At 39.9% G+C, this 18,429-nt stretch overlaps 1 protein-coding gene across 5 annotated transcripts in view; it reads left to right on the forward strand.

Annotated features, from left to right (window-relative positions):
- The window catches only part of Naglu (N-acetyl-alpha-glucosaminidase), a 106,824-nt gene that overhangs the window by 39,229 nt on the left and 49,166 nt on the right, over window positions 1-18,429 (forward strand). For 3 of the 5 annotated variants that reach the window (XM_071689421.1, XM_071689422.1, XM_071689420.1), the window contains exons 15-20: window positions 1,943-2,032; window positions 7,915-8,004; window positions 8,616-9,443; window positions 12,816-12,883; window positions 13,175-13,295; window positions 16,655-16,922. In XM_071689421.1, coding sequence (XP_071545522.1) covers window positions 1,943-2,032; window positions 7,915-8,004; window positions 8,616-9,443; window positions 12,816-12,883; window positions 13,175-13,295; window positions 16,655-16,922 — 1,465 coding nt within the window. The remainder of the gene's footprint in view (window positions 1-1,942; window positions 2,033-7,914; window positions 8,005-8,615; window positions 9,444-12,815; window positions 12,884-13,174; window positions 13,296-16,654; window positions 16,923-18,429) is intronic. The other 2 variants (XM_071689424.1, XM_071689423.1) reach the window with 2 other exon arrangements.

Genomic DNA, 18,429 nt, shown 5'->3' on the forward strand with positions numbered 1-18,429 from the left:
TCTGCTCCTTTGCATCGTATTTACTGGGTATGCATCGGTTACTGAGAGCATTATGATATATTGTCCATAATTATATCAAGTATAGAATTGTTTGAATATTTTCAGTTTCAGACCAAATTGGAGATGGAAGGATGAAGTGAAAAAGATTTTGAGCGATTTGTGCCTGAACATACAGGAGGGTGAAAGGCATGCAATGAATAAAGTGAATTGGAACAATGTGGTATACCGGGATGGACGTGCTGTCAGTTGATAGAACCAGGGCATGTGAAATGTCTATGGTAAACCTTGGAAAGTTTTGTCGGGATTGGATGTTGAAAGGGAGCTGTTGTTTTGGTGCATTGCATATGACAGCGAGAGACTGAGTGTGAACGAATGTGGCCTCTGTTGTCTTTTCCTAGTGCTACCTTGCACACACGCAGGTGGAGAGAGGAACCATTTCATGTGTGGCAGGGTGGCGATGGGAATGAATGAAGGCAGCAAGTATGGATATATACATGTGTATATATGTATATGTCTGTGTATGTATATGTATGCATATATTGAAATTATGTATGTATATGTGCGTGTGTTGGTATTTATATAAATACATGTGTATGTGGGTGGGTTGGGCCATTCTTTCATCTGTTTCCTTGCACTACCTTGTTAATGCGGGAGACAGCAACTAAGTATAATAGAAAAAATGAAAAAATATAAATGATATATATATAAAACATTCCTGTGTCATGTGGGGTGGGGTAGTGCTGGAAATGGATGAAGGCAAGCAAGTATGAATATGTACATGTGTAGATATGTATATGTCTGTGTATATGTATGTATATGTGTATATGTTGATATGTATATGTATGTATATGTGTGGGTATGGGCTTTCATGTATATATATATATTTATGTGTATATGAGTGGCTGAGCCATTCTTTTTCCTGGCACTACCTCAATGACACAGGAAACAGCAATTGAATATAATGAATAATGATTGAATAGAATTCCTATCTATTACATCTATCTATTGCTCTTACCATTTTCCCTAAAGGCCAGGCTGGGGCATAGAACTCACCGCAGGAAAATCTAGAGTTACAAAGAATTATTTGAGTGAGTTAAGTGTTGCCAAGTGTTCTGTGTGACAAGGAGAGATTGTATGTTTGTGGACAAAATGCCAGCAGTCCACATGTGGGTAGAGCCAAAAGAAAAGAAACCTATCTGGTTCAAAGGAGTGTAGCTTGATAACCACTGAAGTGCTGGCTCACTACAGAGCCATTACAAACCCTCCCAGTACCCAGGCGGGTAGCACCAGTAATATTTATTCACTGGTCAGTGGCTGCCTACCAACTATGACCTTTTAGTGTCTTGCTTCTCTTCTTTCTAAGCATGTATCATCTTGTCCCTCCATTCCATTGTGCTAATTGTCTCACTTCCCTTCTCTTTTCAGCACACATCATCTTGCCTTTCTCCTCCCCAGAACTATCTCATTCCTTTTCAGTACTCAACTTCTTGCCCCTCCTCCTCCTCCTCCTCCTCCTCCACCTAAGTATTCATTGTGGTGCTCCTCTTCCACCATCATTTTTTCTTCCCAGTACTCACCATCACTGTCTTCCCATATATTCCTTATCTTGCCTTTGTACCTCCCAGGTACCCATCGCCTTGCCAGTATTCAGTATGTCATCAGATAATCATCATCTAGCTCCCTTCCCTCTCCAGTACTCAAAATCTCTTCCCTCCTCCTTCCCATGGCTCTCCATATCACCCCATACAAATACTCATCTTTCCATTCCCTATCAGTAATATTGTACTGATTTTCCTCTCCCCATTACTTAACATTTCACTTCTCTTACTCTCCAGTAATCACCATCTAACACTTTCTCTCATAGCACTTGCAATTTTGACATTACTCCAAGCAGTCTCATCATTCCCCCCATCAGTGCTTAATATCTTCCCTCCACCCCCAGCGGAGTGTGTACAACTGTACAGCTGTACTGCGCTACCATGGTAAACATGTGGTAATCATGCGCCGACCCAGGATTAAACCTCGTGTATTTGTGAGTCACTTGCATCAAAAGCCTTTAGAATTCATTAGAATGCATCCATACATATTTGAATACCCCAGAATAAATCTTTGAGAAAAATATTTAATTTGAGATACATATATATAAATGTTTGTGGAAATTAATTCATTCAGTTGCATGTAAATGCTTTCTTATTTATTTTGGCACTTTTTCTGTTCAAAATATTCATAAAGATATGTCTTGATTAATATAACATATGTGCTCTTATCTAAATACTTTTGCATGCATTAAAATTTACTATCATGCTTGAAAATGAATTTGTACACAACTAAATGCCTAGGTACTCATTTGAAGAGTGAAAAGTCACTTTTGGAATGGCTGTATCATTGGAAGTACCGTCTCATCAAAGAACTTCTCTCTTCTGCATTTTCCTGCTACTGGAAGTAGTGCAGCCTTGGGATGCATGAGCCTTTAGAAAGGTCCTGGTTAATACTGTGACTCTTATAGAAATTGTTTATAGGGCATGTGTGCATAAAAAGAACTAAGTTGTTGGAAGCAGTGAAAAGTTTTTACCAAGGATGTAAGACATGTGTATGAGTAGGAAGAGAGGATAGTGATTGTTTCCCAGTCAGTGTCAGTTTGCGGCAGGGGTGTGTGATGCCCCCGTGGTTTTTTAATTTGTTTATGAATGGGATGGTTAGGGAGGTAAGTACAAGAGTTTTGGAGAGAGGGGTGAGTATGCAGTCAGTTGGAGATGAGAGGGAAGTGAGTTAGTTGTTGTTCGCCAATGATACAGCTATAGTAGCTGATTCATGGAGAAACTATGGAAGTTGGTATCTGAGTCTGGAAAAGTGTGTGGAAGGAGAAAGTTCAGTAAATGACAATAAGAGCAAGGCTATTAGGTTCAGTAGGGTTCAGGGACAAGTAAATTGGGATGTAACTTTGAATGGAAAAAAATTGAAGTGGAGTGTTTTAGATATCTGGGAGTGGACGTAGCAGCGGATGGAACCATGGAAGCGGAAGTGAGTCACAGGCTGGGGAGGGGGCGAAGGTTCTGGGAACGATGAAGGATGTGTGGCAGGAGAGAATGTTATCTCAGAGAGCAAAAATGGGTATGTTTGAAGGAATAGTAGCTCCAACAATGTTATATGGTTGCAAGGCATGGGCTTTAGATAGGGTTGTACAGAGGAGGGGGGGATGTATTGGAAATTAAATCTTTGAGGACAGTATGTGGTGTGAGGTGTTTTGATCGAGTAAGTAATGAAAGGGTAAGAGAGATCTGTGGTAATAAAAAGAGTGTGGTTGAGAGAGAAGAAGAGGGTGTATTGAAATGTTTTAGTCACATGGAGAGAATGAGTGAGGAAAGATTGACAAAGAGGATATATGTGTCAGAGGTTGAGGGAACGAGAGGAGAAGTGGGAGACCAAATTGGAGGTGGAAGGATGGAATGAAAAAGATTTTGAGCAATTGGGGCCTGAACATACAGGAGGGTGAAAGACATGCAAGGAATAGAATGAATTGGAACGATGTGGTATACTGGGATGGACATGCTGTGAGTGGATTGAACCAGGGCATGTTGATCATCTGGAGTAAACCATAGAAAGTTTTATGGGACCTGGATGTGGAAAGGGAGCCATGGTTTTAGTGCATTACACATGATAGCTAGAGTCTGAGAGTGGATGAATGTGGCCTTTGTTGTCTTTTCCTAGCGTTACCTCCCATGCACGTGGGGGGAGGGGGTGCCATTTCATGTGTGGTGGAGTGGTGGCGAGAATGAAAGAAGGCAGCATGTATTTTATTATTATTATTATAATTTGTTGCTGTCTCCCACATTAGCAAAGTAGCGCAAGGAAACAGATTTATACTTACTGCCTTTATTCATTCCCGTCGCCACCCTGCCACACATGAAATGACAACCCCTCCCCCGCATACACGCGAGGTAGCGCTAGGAAAAGGCCACATTTGTTCACACTCAGTCTCTAGCTGTCATGTTATAATGCACTGAAACCACAGCTCCTTTTCCATATCCAGGCCCCACAAAACTTTCCATTATTTACCCCAGACGCTTCACATGCCCTGATTCAATCCGATGACAGCACGTCAACCCTGGTATACCACATCGTTCCAATTCACTTTATTCCTTGCACGCCTTTCACCCTCCTGCATGTTCAGACCCCGATCGCTCAAAATCTTTTTCACTCCATCCTTCCACCTCCAATTTGGTCTCCCACTTCTCCTCGTTCCCTCCACCTCTGACACATATATCCTCTTTCTCAGTCATTCCTCACTCATTCTCTCCTTGTGACCAAACCATTTCAAAACACCCTCTTCTGCTCTCTCAACCACACTCTTTTTATTACCACACATCTCTCTTAACCTTTCATTACTTACTCGATCAAACCACTTCCCACTACATATTGTCCTCAAACATCTCATTTCCAACACATCCACCCTCCTCCGCACAACTCTATCTATAGCCCATGCCTCGCAACCACATAACATTGTTGGTACCACTATTCCTTCAAACATACTCATTTTTGCTTTCCGAGATAATGTTCTCACCTTCCACACATTTTTCAACGCTCCCAGAACTTTCGCCCTCTCCGTACCCTCTGACTCACTTCCGCTTCCATGGATCCATCCGCTGCCAAGTCCACTTCCAGATATCTAAATCTCTTCACTTCCTCCCGTTTTTCTCCATTCAAACTTACCTCCCAATTGACTTGTTCATCAACCCTACTGTACCTGTTAACCTTGCTCTTATTCACATTTACTCTCAGCTTTCTTCTTTCACACACTTTACTTAACTCAGTCACCAGCTTCTGCAGTTTCTCACCCGAATCAGCCACCAGCACTGTATCATCAGCAAATAACAACAAACTCACTTCCCAAGCCCTCTCATCCGCAACAGACAGCATACTTGTCCCTCTCTCCTATGCATGCATTCCACCAATCCTCAGGCACCTCACCATGAGTCATACATACATTAAATATCCTTACCAGCCATTCAACAACCCAGTCACCCCCTTTTTTAATAAATTCCTCTGCAGTAACATCCAAACCCGCTGCCTTGCAGGCTTTCATTTTCCCGCAAAGCTTTTACTAGCTCTTCTCTGTTTACCAAATCATTCTCCCGAACCCTCTCACTTCACACACCACCTCGACCAAAACGCCCTGTATCTGCCTCTCTATCATCAAACACATTCAACAAACCTTCAAAATACTCACTCCATCTCCTTCTCACATCACCACTACTTGTTATTACCTCCCCATTAGCCGCCTTCACCGATGTTCCCATTTGTTCTCTTGTCTTACACACTTTATTTACCTCCTTCCAAAACATCTTTTTATTCTCCTTAAAATTTAATGATTCTCACTCCAACTCTCATTTGCCCTCTTTTTCACCTCTTGCACCTTTCTTTGACCTCCTGCCTCTTTCTTTTGTACATCTCCCACTCATTTGCACTATTACCCTGCAAAACTCATCCAAATGCCTCTCTCTTCTCTTTCACTAATAATCTTACTTCTTTATCCCACCACTCACTACCCTTTCTGATCTCCCCACCTCCCACACTTCTCATGCCACAAGCATCTTTTGCGCAAGCCATCACTGCTTCCCTAAATACATCCCATTCCTCCCCCACTCCCCTTATGTCCTTTGCTTTCACCTTTTTCCGTTCTGCACTCGGTTTCTCGTGGTACTTCCTCACACAAGTCTCCTTCCTGAGCTCACATACTCTCACCACTCTTTTCACCCCAACATTCTCTCTTCTTTTCTGAAAACCTCTACATATCTTCACCTTCACCTTCACAAGATAATGATCAGACATCCCTCCAGTTGCACCTCTCAGCACATTAACATCCAAAAGTCTCTCTTTCACGCACCTATCAATTAACACGTAATCCAATAACGCTTTCTGGCCATCTCTCCTACTTACATACGTATACTTATGTATATCTCTCTTTTTAAACCAGGAATTTCCAATCACCAGTCCTTTTTCAGCACACAAATCTACAAGCTCTTCACCATTTCCATTTACAACATTGAACACCCCATATACACCAATTCTTCCCTCAACTGCCACATTACTCACCTTTGCATTCAAATCACCCATCACTATAACCCAGTCTCGTGCATCAAAACTACTAACACACTCACTCAGCTACTCCTAAAACACTTGCTTCCTCATGATCTCTCTTCTCGTGCCCAGGTGCATAGGCACCAATAATCACCCATCTCTCTCCATCCACTTTCTGTTTTACCCATATCAATCTAGAGTTTACTTTCTTACACTCTATCACATACTCCCACAACTCCTGTTTCAGGAGTAGTGCTACTGCTTTCCTTGCTCTTGTCCTCTCACCAACCCCTTACTTTACTCCCAAAACATTCGCAAACCACTCTTCCCCTTACTCTTGAGCTTCCTTTCACTCAGAGCCAAAACATCCAGGTTCCTTTCCTCAAACATGCTACCTATCTCTCCTTTTTTCTCATCTTGGTTACATCCACACACATTTAGACACCCCAATAATATATTTATATATTTTTTTTTTCCATACTATTCACCATTTCTCACATTAGCGAGGTAGCGTTAAGAACAGAAGACCGGGCCTTTGAGGGAATATCCTCACCTGGCCCCCTTCTCTGTTCCTTCTTTTGGAAAATTGAAAAAAAAACGAGAGGGGAGGTTTTCCAGGCCCCCCCCCCCCCCCCCCCCCCCCCCCGCTCCCTTCCCTTTTAGTCGCCTTCTACGACACTTAGGGAATACGTGGGAAGTATTCTTTCTCCCCTATCCCCAGGGATTATATATATATATATATATATATATATATATATATATATATATATATATATATATATATATATATATATTTTTTTTTTTTTTTGCTTTGTCGCTGTCTCCCGCGTTTGCGAGGTATATATATATATATATATATATATATATATATATATATATATATAGAGGGAAGTGAGTCAGTTGTTGTTTGCTGATGATACAGCGCTGGTGGCTGATTTGGGTGAGAAACTGCAGAAGTTAGTGACTGAGTTTGGTGAAGTGTCTCAAAGAAGATCGTTGAGAGTAAATGTGAATAAGAGCAAGGTTATTAGGTTCATTAGAGTTGAGGGACAAGTTAATTGGGAGGTAAGTTTGAATGGAGAAAAACTGGAGGAAGTGAAGTGTTTTAGATATCTGGGAGTGGATTTAGCAGTGGATGGAACCATAGAAGTGGCAGTGAGTCACAGGGTGGGGGAGGGAGTGAAGGTTCTGGGAGCGTTGAAGAATGTGAGGAAGGCGAGAACGTTATCTCTGAGAACAAAAATGGGTATGTTTGAAGGAATAGTGGTTCCAACAATGTTATATGGTTGCGAGGCATGGGCTATAGATAGGGTTGTGTGGAGGAGGGTGGTGGAGAAGCAGGAGACCAAATTGGAGGTGGAAGGATAGAGTGAAAAAGATTTTGAGTAATCTGAGCCTGAACATACAGGAGAGTGAAAGGCATGCAAGGAATAGAGTGATTTTGGAATGATGTGGTATACTGGGGTCAACAAGCTGTCAATGGATTGAACTAAGGCATGTGAAGCATTTTCACTTTGTCTCATTTATTCCAAAGGTACTCACTACCTCATTTGATGTTCCATTTTGTTTCATAATTTATCTTCTTTTTACTGCATTTTTATTGATTTAGTCTAACACCTGTTTACCGTATAATCACCCACATTACAAAAATGTTTCCTTTCTCCTCAACCCTGTTGACAGTACACATACCTTATTATCTAGCATATTCAATCCTGCTTGTTACACACCTTACTTAGCACAGGACCTGTGTAGTTATCTCCTTTAACCACATAACTTCACATGTCAACCCATTTCATCCCGTTAACCATGATCGTTCCTTATTGCCTATTTATACAGCAGAGTGTGTACAATGCCAAAACAAAGATATTCAACCATGGCCAGTATAACGTGGTTATTCGCCCAGAAATTGACCTGAAGCCTGATGAGGTAAGTGATGTCGGTTTGAATATTTAAGTGAATGGTAGTCACTATTTTTTTTCCCCCTCTCCCTCTTCCTTGCAATAAAAGTTTACAGAAGAGTGATTAGAAATCATATATTGGAACACTTGTCAAGCAAAAACTGTATAAGCAAGACCATCATGGACTTGTACCAGATAAGAGTACAGGAACTTACTCACTAATTCAGTACAATAGCATCCATAAAACTTGTATGCAAGAAATGAGGAGGGATACTGTTTTTAAAACCTTGCCAAAGTACTTCATACAGTGTAAGGTGTAAAGAGAGCATTGTATGTGAGGGAGGATGATGTTTCCAGTTGATAAGATATGGTAAGTGTGATTTATTGATATCTTTCCAGATAATACTTAGTAATTCACAAATGAATAGCATGAATAGCTGATAGTGGTGGTACTAAGTTTGTGAAGAATAGAAAAATATAAAGGGGAATAAAACATGGTTACTATTTAAAATTAGTTCATTATTTCTAAGAGGCAAGTAAACAAACTCAGTTACAGATACAGATGTGTTTCATTGTATATTTTGGGAGATAAGAATACAGAGAGAGAATCCTTAAGTTCATGCTACATTGTTATTTCAGATCTGGTACACAGTGGCTGATGTTGTTAGGGCATGGGATCTCTTAGTTGCCATTGCAAAGAGTGAAAAAGATGAAAACACTCTTGATGAGGACATGCAAGAAGGTAAAGAAAATATTCACAGGCCCATCTCTTTAACTAGGGGGATTAATATGGATCCTTCTGCCCCTCACAAACAACACAATATGGGTATTGAGTCAGACTTAATGAACATGGCAGAGAAAGTCCAACAGAGTCCTTCAAGGAGTAAGGCTTCTACATACAGTGACAAGAGTTATATTAGATGGGAGCGACAACAAAACAGCATCAAAAGATTCAGCCATTATTTAACTGATGTAGTCAATGAAAAAGCTGCTGATAGAACTTCACCTACCCAAAAGTTGAACATAAAGAAACTAGTTTTATGGCTTCTAGGATGTGAAACTTCCATGGGAAGAAAGAATAATGAAAGAGAAAATGAAACAGTTAGGAACCGGAGATATGAAGGGGTTGGAAAATTTATCTTAGCAGAAAGCAGAGAGGAAGCTAGGGAAAGTGAAGAAACTGAAGAACATACTGCTGAGGATGAGAATAAAAGAGAAAGGCAAGAAGAAATTGAAATAAAACAAAATTCAGAACTAAGAGAAGACATGAATGAATCTGAATTGGGTACAACAACTAGAAGATACAACAGAGTGGATGTAGTAGCAGAGCCATTGGTTGTAAACATGAATGAGAACCAGGAAGAGCAAAAAACAATAGAGTGGGATAGCATAGAAGGGAACATACATGTAACTGAGCAAGCTACTTTTCATCATGACTTGGTGGATGTGACCAGACAGATGTTACAGGTGGGTTGGCCCTAGTCTTTTGAGCTATCCTATTATTCACCTTCTAGGCTGTATATATTTCAGGACATAGTCTATCCATACCTGTCTGTTCAAATATAATGTACACATAGCTGTCCGTTCAAATATAGTGTATACATAGCTGTCTGTTCAAGTACAGTTTTAGTCAGGTAATGCAATATAGAATGTAATGAAGATTCTTACATAATGCATGGTGTGAAATACAGTGACATGTTATATGTAATGAAATGTATCTTTTAGCAATTTGTCTTGTACAGTATTATAAGAAAGGCATTTATTGTACTACTCTTACCTGATGTATATTACTAGTAGTGAAGATCCTCTCACCTTGCACACCACCCATATACATATATACCATTTTATATTTTCTTAATATACTTAGTCGCTGTCTCCCACAGTAGTGAGGTAGCACATGGAAACAGACGAAAGAATGGCCCAACCCACCCACATACACATTTATAAACTTAAATGCCCACACACACATATATACATATCTATACATTTCAACGTATACATACACTGACATACACATATATACGCTTGTACATATTCATGCTTGCTGCCTTCATGCATTCCTGTCGCAACCCTGCCACACATAAAATAGCATCCCCCCTCTAGTGAGGTAGCGCTAGGAAAAGATAAAGGCCACATTTGTTTGTACTCAATTTTTAGCTGTCATGTGTAATGCACCGAAACCAGAGCTCCCTTTCCACATCCAGGCCCCACAGAACTTTCCATGGTTTACCCCAGACGTTTCACATGCCCTGGTTCAATCCACTAACAGCATGTTGACCCCGATATATCACGTTGTTCCAATTCAATCTGTTCCTTGCATGCCTTTCACCCTCATGTATGTTCAGGACCCTATCACACAAAATCTTTTTCACTCCATCCTTTCACGTCCAGTTTGGTCTTCTGCTTCTCTTTATTCCCTCTACCTTTGACACATATATCCTCTTTGACAATCTTTCCTCACTCATTCTCTCCATGTGATCAAACCATTTCAACACCCCCTCTTCTGCTTTATCAACCACACTCTTTTTATCACCACACATCTCTCTCACCCTTTTGTTATTACTCGATCAAACCACCGTACACCACATACCCATTTTTGCTCTCCAAGATAATATTCTCGCCTTCCACACATTCTTCATTGCTCCCAGAACCTTTGCCCCCTCCCCCACCCTGTGACTCACTTCCGCTTCTATGGTTCCGTCCGCTACTAAATCCACTCTCAGATATTTAAAACACTTCACATCCTCCAGCCTTTCTCCATTCAAACTTACCTCCCAAGTAACTTGTCCTTCAACCCTACTGAACCTAACAGCCTTGCTCTTTTTCACATTCACTCTCAGCTTCCTTCATCCCACACTTTACCAAACTTAGCCACCAACCTCTGCAGTTTCTTACGCGAATCAGCCACCAGTGCTGTATCATCAGCGAACAACTGATTCGCTTCCCAAGCCCTCTCATCCACAACATATTGCATACTTGCCCCCCTCTCCAAAACTCTTGCATTCACCTCCCTAACCGCCCCATCCATAAACAAATTAAACAACCATGGAGACATCATGCACATATACATATATACGTACATATACATATATGCCCATGTACTTAGAAACTGCAGAAGATGGTGACTGAGTTTGGTAAAGTGTGTGAAAGAAGAAAGTTAAGAGTAAATGTGAATAAGAGCAAGGTTATTAGGTACAGTAGGGTTGAGGGTCGTCAATTGGGAGGTGAGTTTGAATGGAGAAAAACTGGAGGAAGTGAAGTGTTTTAGATATCTGGGAGTGGATCTGGCAGCGGATGGAACCATGGAAGCGGAAGTGGATCATAGGGTGGGGGAGGGGGCGAAAATTCTGGGAGCCTTGAAGAATGTATGGAAGTCGAGAACATTATCTCGGAAAGCAAAAATGGGTATGTTTGAAGGAATAGTGGTTCCAACAATGTTGTATGGTTGCGAGGCGTGGGCTATGGATAGAGTTGTGCGCAGGAGGATGGATGTGCTGGAAATGAGATGTTTGAGGACAATGTGTGGTGTGAGGTGGTTTGATCGAGTAAGTAACGTAAGGGTAAGAGAGATGTGTGGAAATAAAAAGAGCGTGGTTGAGAGAGCAGAAGAGGGTGTTTTGAAATGGTTTGGGCACATGGAGAGAATGAGTGAGGAAAGGTTGACCAAGAGGATATATGTGTCGGAGGTGGAGGGAACGAGGAGAAGAGGGAGACCAAATTGGAGGTGGAAAGATGGAGTGAAAAAGATTTTGTGTGATCGGGGCCTGAACATGCAGGAGGGTGAAAGGAGGGCAAGGAATAGAGTGAATTGGAGCGATGTGGTATACCGGGGTTGACGTGCTGTCAGTGGATTGAATCAAGGCATGTGAAGCGTCTGGGTTAAACCATGGAAAGCTGTGTAGGTATGTATATTTGCGTGTGTGGACGTATGTATATACATGTGTATGGGGGCGGGTTGGGCCATTTCTTTTGTCTGTTTCCTTGCGCTACCTCGCAAACGCGGGAGACAGCGACAAAGCAAAAAAAAAAAAAAAAAAAAAAAAAACATTTATCTTGCTTGCCTTCATCCACTCCCATAGAAGAGAACAAAAAATAGATGAAGAAAAAGTTTTACATAACATGGAAGGGAATCTAAAGTTTTAATTCACATAAAAAGTAGTTGGTAGGCAGTTAATGACCAGGGAGGTGTATTGTGGGTACTACCCACCTGGGTAACGGGAAGGTTAGTGACATGTGCTTAGTGAGCCATTACTTTAGTGGTAGTCTAGTTGCACTCCTCTAACCTAGGTAACTGTCTTTTCTTTCTGCCTTGCTAGTATATGGACTACTGGCATTCTGTCTACAAACATACAATCTCTCCTTGTCATATGTTACGCTTGACAACACTTACCTCATGCAGCTCATTCTTTGCACCTCTAAATTTTCCTGTGTTAAGCACTAGATGCTAGCTCATTTTTGGCAAAATAGTAGGATCAGTACATAGAAGCATTAGGTAGGTACATTTAGATATGATTATGGGGTAGAAACATTAGGTAGAAGCAGTAGGTAGGACCATTAGATAGAAGTAATCATTAAGAACATTAGATAGGAACCTCCGCAAACAATGCACTAAACTTGCCCTTTACCAGTGCGTTGTTAAGGGTGAGACACTAAAGGCTAAGCAGCATTGGAGTTCTTTAGTTATGGAGACTCAGTTGATGTGGCCATCCCTTTAAGGGAGTTCTGGTTGGAACAGGCATTACAGATATAGATTGATAGATGGAAAGCTTAAAATACTATCAGATGTTGATTTTCAAAGATTTTGAAATCTGTATGTGCTAATACTGACATGTTTCACAGCTGGTGGGTGGACAGATGGTGATGACTCTAATAAAAAACTACAAGAACCAGGTGTTCCTTGCCCTTCAGTAAGTAAAACATTTTGCTATCTCATGTAATATTATGTAGAATTGGTATCTTGAACTTTGTGTTGTGCAAAACAATTTTTTATTTTTATGTTAGCTGAGATGGTATGTGCAACTGAATGCCTCAAACATGGCCATCTCATTAAAGTGTTTCTTATACATTTTGCTTAGTAGTGTACTGAGGACATCCGCAGTGTAATTAACTCTCAGTCTTACTTAATACAGTACATATCATTTTGTATATCAAAATCCTCCATAATAATTACCCAACAGAAAAAACTTGTTTCCCCACAGGGAATCACACTACCTCCTCCAGGATCTCTTGAAAGACTTAGACCTCTTGTTAGGGTCATCTCCTAATTTCCTTCTTGGCCTTTGGGTGGATGAGGCCTCCACATGGGCTACTGATCAAAAGGTAAAACTAAGGCTGTCATTGGGTTTCATATCAAGAGGTAAACAAACCAGGGATGCCAAGTTGGCATCTTGATTAGAAAGTAAGTAAACCAAGAGCTGTGAAGTAAACAGTTACACAGACTGCATCTACCATGTATGAACAGACCAGGGTTCATATATGCAAAGTTGAGCACTAAAGCAATAATCCGATAAGTTAAGTTTTGTTGTTGTCCTATTATCAGAAGTTAACTTCCATATTTGTTATTGGACCAGTAAAGTTCCAGTAACTCGATTTATAGTCCGATAATGTCCATTAATTTTTTGTCCAATAGATTTTTACTTTACGTTTTCTTTTTAGGTTCTTCAGTATGATTGTTATTCTTTGTTGTTAATTCTGTTTCTTGTAATAGGAAAGTTTAAATTATAATTGGTTATTTAAATGATATACTTTGTTGTTCATTCTACTTGTCATTTACATGTATATATGATGTCACGTGTTATGCAAATGAAATACATAGCTCAGATATATTGTTTATTTGTTTCATATGTCCAGTGTAATCATGCAGTGATTAATTTTTATCATTTCTGTATTGTGATGAAATTATATGGTTTGAAAATTATATGGTTTGTAAAATAATGCGAGCAAATCTTAAAAACAGATTAATCATTGCCACTCACTCATTGTATGTTAGTAATCGCTCAGCCACCAAACATGCCTTCACTAACTCCCTCCTGGACCCCAGTTCTAACTTCCCCACCCCCCCACCCTTCCCTCTCCTATACTGTTCCTGTAATGAACAGTTACAGTGCAAGGTTACAAGCAGAAGTGTCCAAGGATCTTGTTGGTTGACTGTTGCCAATTATCTGGCAGGGAAAGAACTCTTATTAAGATTCATGAACTTTGTAATTATTATGTATAAGGCTAAATAAGATACTTTATAATGGATGGAGATAGGCTATTCTTTTTTCTCAAAATAGATGGAACCAGGTCTAAAAAGGGACAGATCCTTAAAAGGACAGTCTTAGCAACCCTGTCACTCACTGTGGATTCGGCTGTATCGGCAGTAGCTGGTAATGCTGTTCATCATCATCAACTTGACATTGTTCAGTCCTCTAACTTCTCTCTTACGGTTTGGTCTCTACAAGACTGCAAAGGACTATGGTCCATGGAACACCAAGATAAAGTCCTCAACATTGAGATTGCCTCTGTCTGTAGCTGAGATATTTCAGCCATCTGACAGTCAAGTTGCCACCAGCTAGGACCAGGAGTCTTTCCAAAACCCCTGGCCCTACCTAAAGCACTACTTCAAGCTAAGCTGTCAGGACAAGGACAACAAGAAAGTATTCTATTTTGAGTGCCAAAAATGCCACCTGACCAAGAAAATTGTTAGAGGCATGTTATGTCACTAACCGCTGGCTCAAGTACCAGTGTCAAGCAAAAGGCCAAGAAACTTGGCATTGGGCTGGACACTGATGGGAAGGAGGGCATCACTGACCCTGCTTCATTGGGAGGAGATCTTCACCAACCTTTTCCAGGAGAACAACACGTCCATTCTGTCCTCTGCCACAGTGAAACAGCCTTTCTCTCTTGGGAAGGAATCCTGAAGCCCAAGAGATCAAGACTGTCAGCTTGGCCTAACTTTGAGGAGGTGGTCCAAAGAGCAACTAGCACATAGTGTGAGTGTGGGACTCATGGACCCTAAAAAGACTCACTGTCATAATATGCTTATTATATCATCTTAAGTTGCCAGTAATTAGTAATTACTTCTTTTTTTACATTTTGAGATGACTAATTGCTAATTTTGAGTTTGTATATGAATATTGTACCATATGGTATGCTTAATAGTTTAATAAATGTACTTGAATTTCAGACTTACCTCTCAGTTTCTGCTGTAATGATTATTTGGTAAATAAAAATCAAGTTCATTGTATTGGTTTAGTTACAAGGTTTCAAAACAGTACATCTTGTAATAAACAAAAAATTATTAAGCAAAAAGTTACAAAACTTTTAGAAAATGCTTTTTTTATTCTTGGATTTAGCATGAATAAGCATTTTCTATGGGTTTTGAAGCTTTTTTTCCTTGTCTTTTAATTATTTGTTTATTTATTTTATTTTACTTTGTCACTGTCTCCAGCATTAGTGAGGTAGCACAAGGAAACAGTCGAAAGAATGGCCCAACCCTCCCACATACATATGTATATACATACACGTCCACACACGCACATATACATACCTATACATTTCAACGTATACATATACGTTTTCTAAATTTTTATCAAAAAAGATATCGGATTATCGTTAACTTCCGATAACTAGGTAGTGAAATTATCGGATTATCGATATCAGACTTAAAAATTGGGGTTATTGGACTATCATTATTGAAGACAACTTTTTAGTCATTAGTGCCCAACACTGCATATATGTGTGTTACATAGATGAAAAATGTTAAATAGCCTCATGATAGAACTTGCTATACTTAATTTGTAAGTCAATAAGATTAGCAAATAAAATTTTGCTTTTGTTATGCAAAATTTATTTAAGGTCTGTTTGACACAATTGCAGCACTATTTAACTTTTCTACTTATGTATTCTTTTCTCAGAAATTACATATATGGCAGAAATGAACACTTTAGCTTTCTTTTAATATATTTGTTTTATTAAAACAAAAACTCCATTGTTTTGATACTGTTTGTAAATTGGCGGAAGCAAAATTGTCTGTGCTTCTCATACATCAAAATTAAGGACTGTCATAACACTGAAAGTTAAGGATTTTTCTCCAAGCAGGACCAACACAGCAGATCTACTTGATCACATACTGTATTTATTTTTTCATATCACACTTTAGTGCTTGAAAATGTTACTTGCTTCAGAAAGATGAGTGAAGGGATATCTTATTATTTTATTATTATTTTTTCTGCAGAAGTTGGTGACTTAGTTTGGTAAAGTGTGTGAAAGAAGAAAGCTGAGAGTGAATGTGAATAAGAGCAAGGTTATTAGGTTCATATGAAGAGTATTGTACTCTTTCTCCTTCCCTTGTTAAAGTGGATGTCTTACATAATCAGCCACTGACATCTGCAAAACTAGCTGTCTCTTAATTAGCTCTTGCTTCAAAATGGCAGCTGAAGCTCTTTTTATAATACTGTTTTTTAAGAAAATTTGAACTCTTGAATGAGATTCCTCATGGAAATTTTCCCTTATGTTTGCTCATATCAGCCAGTAACCTCATATGGCTTTACCAGAGTATTTCCAGAGTATCATAGGAACAGAATTCACTTTTTTCATTTCTCTGATGATTGCCTCTTACTGCTGCTGATGATAAGTATATGTTTTTTCTTGTGAGATTCTGTTGCCCCTCAATGAATTAATTATTCACCCACCAGGAAAGGGACCAGTATGTGTTCAATGCACTCAACCAGATTACCCTGTGGGGCCCTACAGGGGAGATCCATGACTATGCCATTAAGCAGTGGGCAGGCTTGATACAAAACTACATTAAGCCTCGTTGGGAACTGTTTGGCCAGACCCTTCTGACAGGTCTTCAGCAAGGCACACCCTTCAATCAAAGCCTCTTTCACTGGAACCTGTTTGAGAATGTTGAGGATCCCTTTACCAAAAACACAAATGCTAGTTATCCTTCAGTGCCACAAGGTGAGGAAGATTTTGATAATCAAAGGTAGTTGGTGGTGCATGTTACTCTGATGGTGGGGTGGTGAATGATATAGGTGGGTGGTTTGTAGCAGGTTGGTGGAAGAGATACTTAATAATGTGTAAGGCTAATTGATGTGTGATGAGAGAGATGCAAGGTTGTTTGCAGAAGGATGGTGGTTGAGAGGCTGAGTGGTGTGTGACAGGCTAACTACTGTGCAGTGGGAGAGATGGTATGTGGTGGGTGAGAGGCTGTTTGGTGAAAGGTGTTGGGGTGGCTATGGGTGAAGGTGATGATGTGCATTAAAGTAGGGGATGGAGGTGTGCAGTACATAGTTGGATAGAAATGGGTGGTTATGTGTGGTAGATATGTCTTGAATAGTAGAGTTTTAGATTGGTGGTGTATGGTGGGTAAGAGGATGCTGATGTTAGTGTTTGTGTAGTGTGATGTGATTACCTGTTTATATGGTAAGAGAAGGGAGTATTACAAGTATTGGGCCCCTTCTAACTTTCTCTACTGTTGTACTTTTTTACATTAATATATGTTTTCTCCATTCACAGTAGCATACTAAATTTATTCCATTTGAACACTATTCTTATACTGTAAAAGAACATCATTTCTAATAGATTATTAGCTTAGTTTCATGTTTTGATCTCTGGTTGTTCTGTCTTTGCAACAGTCAAAGAAGTGTTCACTGTTCCATGTCATCAAACTGGCTGAAAACTTTATTTTATGAGTCACCCCGTACTCTTTTCCATGCATGTAAGATGGAACATTTTTTTATCTGTTTATAGATAAGAGATGTCTATTATTCTTCATTTGCATTCACAGTCCATCTGTCAGCAGTGTCCATATTCACTCCATTTGTAGCACCAGTTGTACATGGGATAATCCATGTATCAGTGGCATATACAATCTATCCATTGATGAAATCCACAGTCTGTCCATCTGTAACATTCACACTCAATCCACCTGTGATTGCTGCAGTCTGTCCCTCTGTGGCATCTACAGTCCAGTTTAAAGTCCATTAAGTCTGTCACATTTACTGTCTACCCATGGGTAGCATCCATAGTCCATTAATCCACGAGATCCTCTATCCATGGCTGTGGCTCTCACATATATTTGTGGAATGTATGGCCAGTCTATGATGGGCGTCCAAAGTCTTATCTTTGGCATCCATAGCTAGTCCTCGAGTAGCATCCACTGTTTTTACATGTTACTGATAGCCAGTCTTCAGTGTCATCCATGACCAGTCCCTCTGTGGCATTGAAGTCCAGTATGGACGTGGCATCTATGATCATTCTGTCTTTTAACGTCCAGTCCATCAGTCTTTGGCTTCCAGTCTATTAGTCTGTGGCATATGTAATCCAATTAGTGGTATCCACAATCCATCAGCCTATGAAATCCAGACAATTAGTTTATGGCACTCTTAATCCCTCCATATTGGGTATCCACAATGCAGTCTCATTTATTTCCATAATCCATCTGTCTGTGGTATCCTATTCTATT

Source organism: Panulirus ornatus, chromosome 47 (assembly GCF_036320965.1).
Source record: "Panulirus ornatus isolate Po-2019 chromosome 47, ASM3632096v1, whole genome shotgun sequence".
In the NCBI taxonomy this organism is placed as follows: domain Eukaryota; kingdom Metazoa; phylum Arthropoda; class Malacostraca; order Decapoda; family Palinuridae; genus Panulirus; species Panulirus ornatus.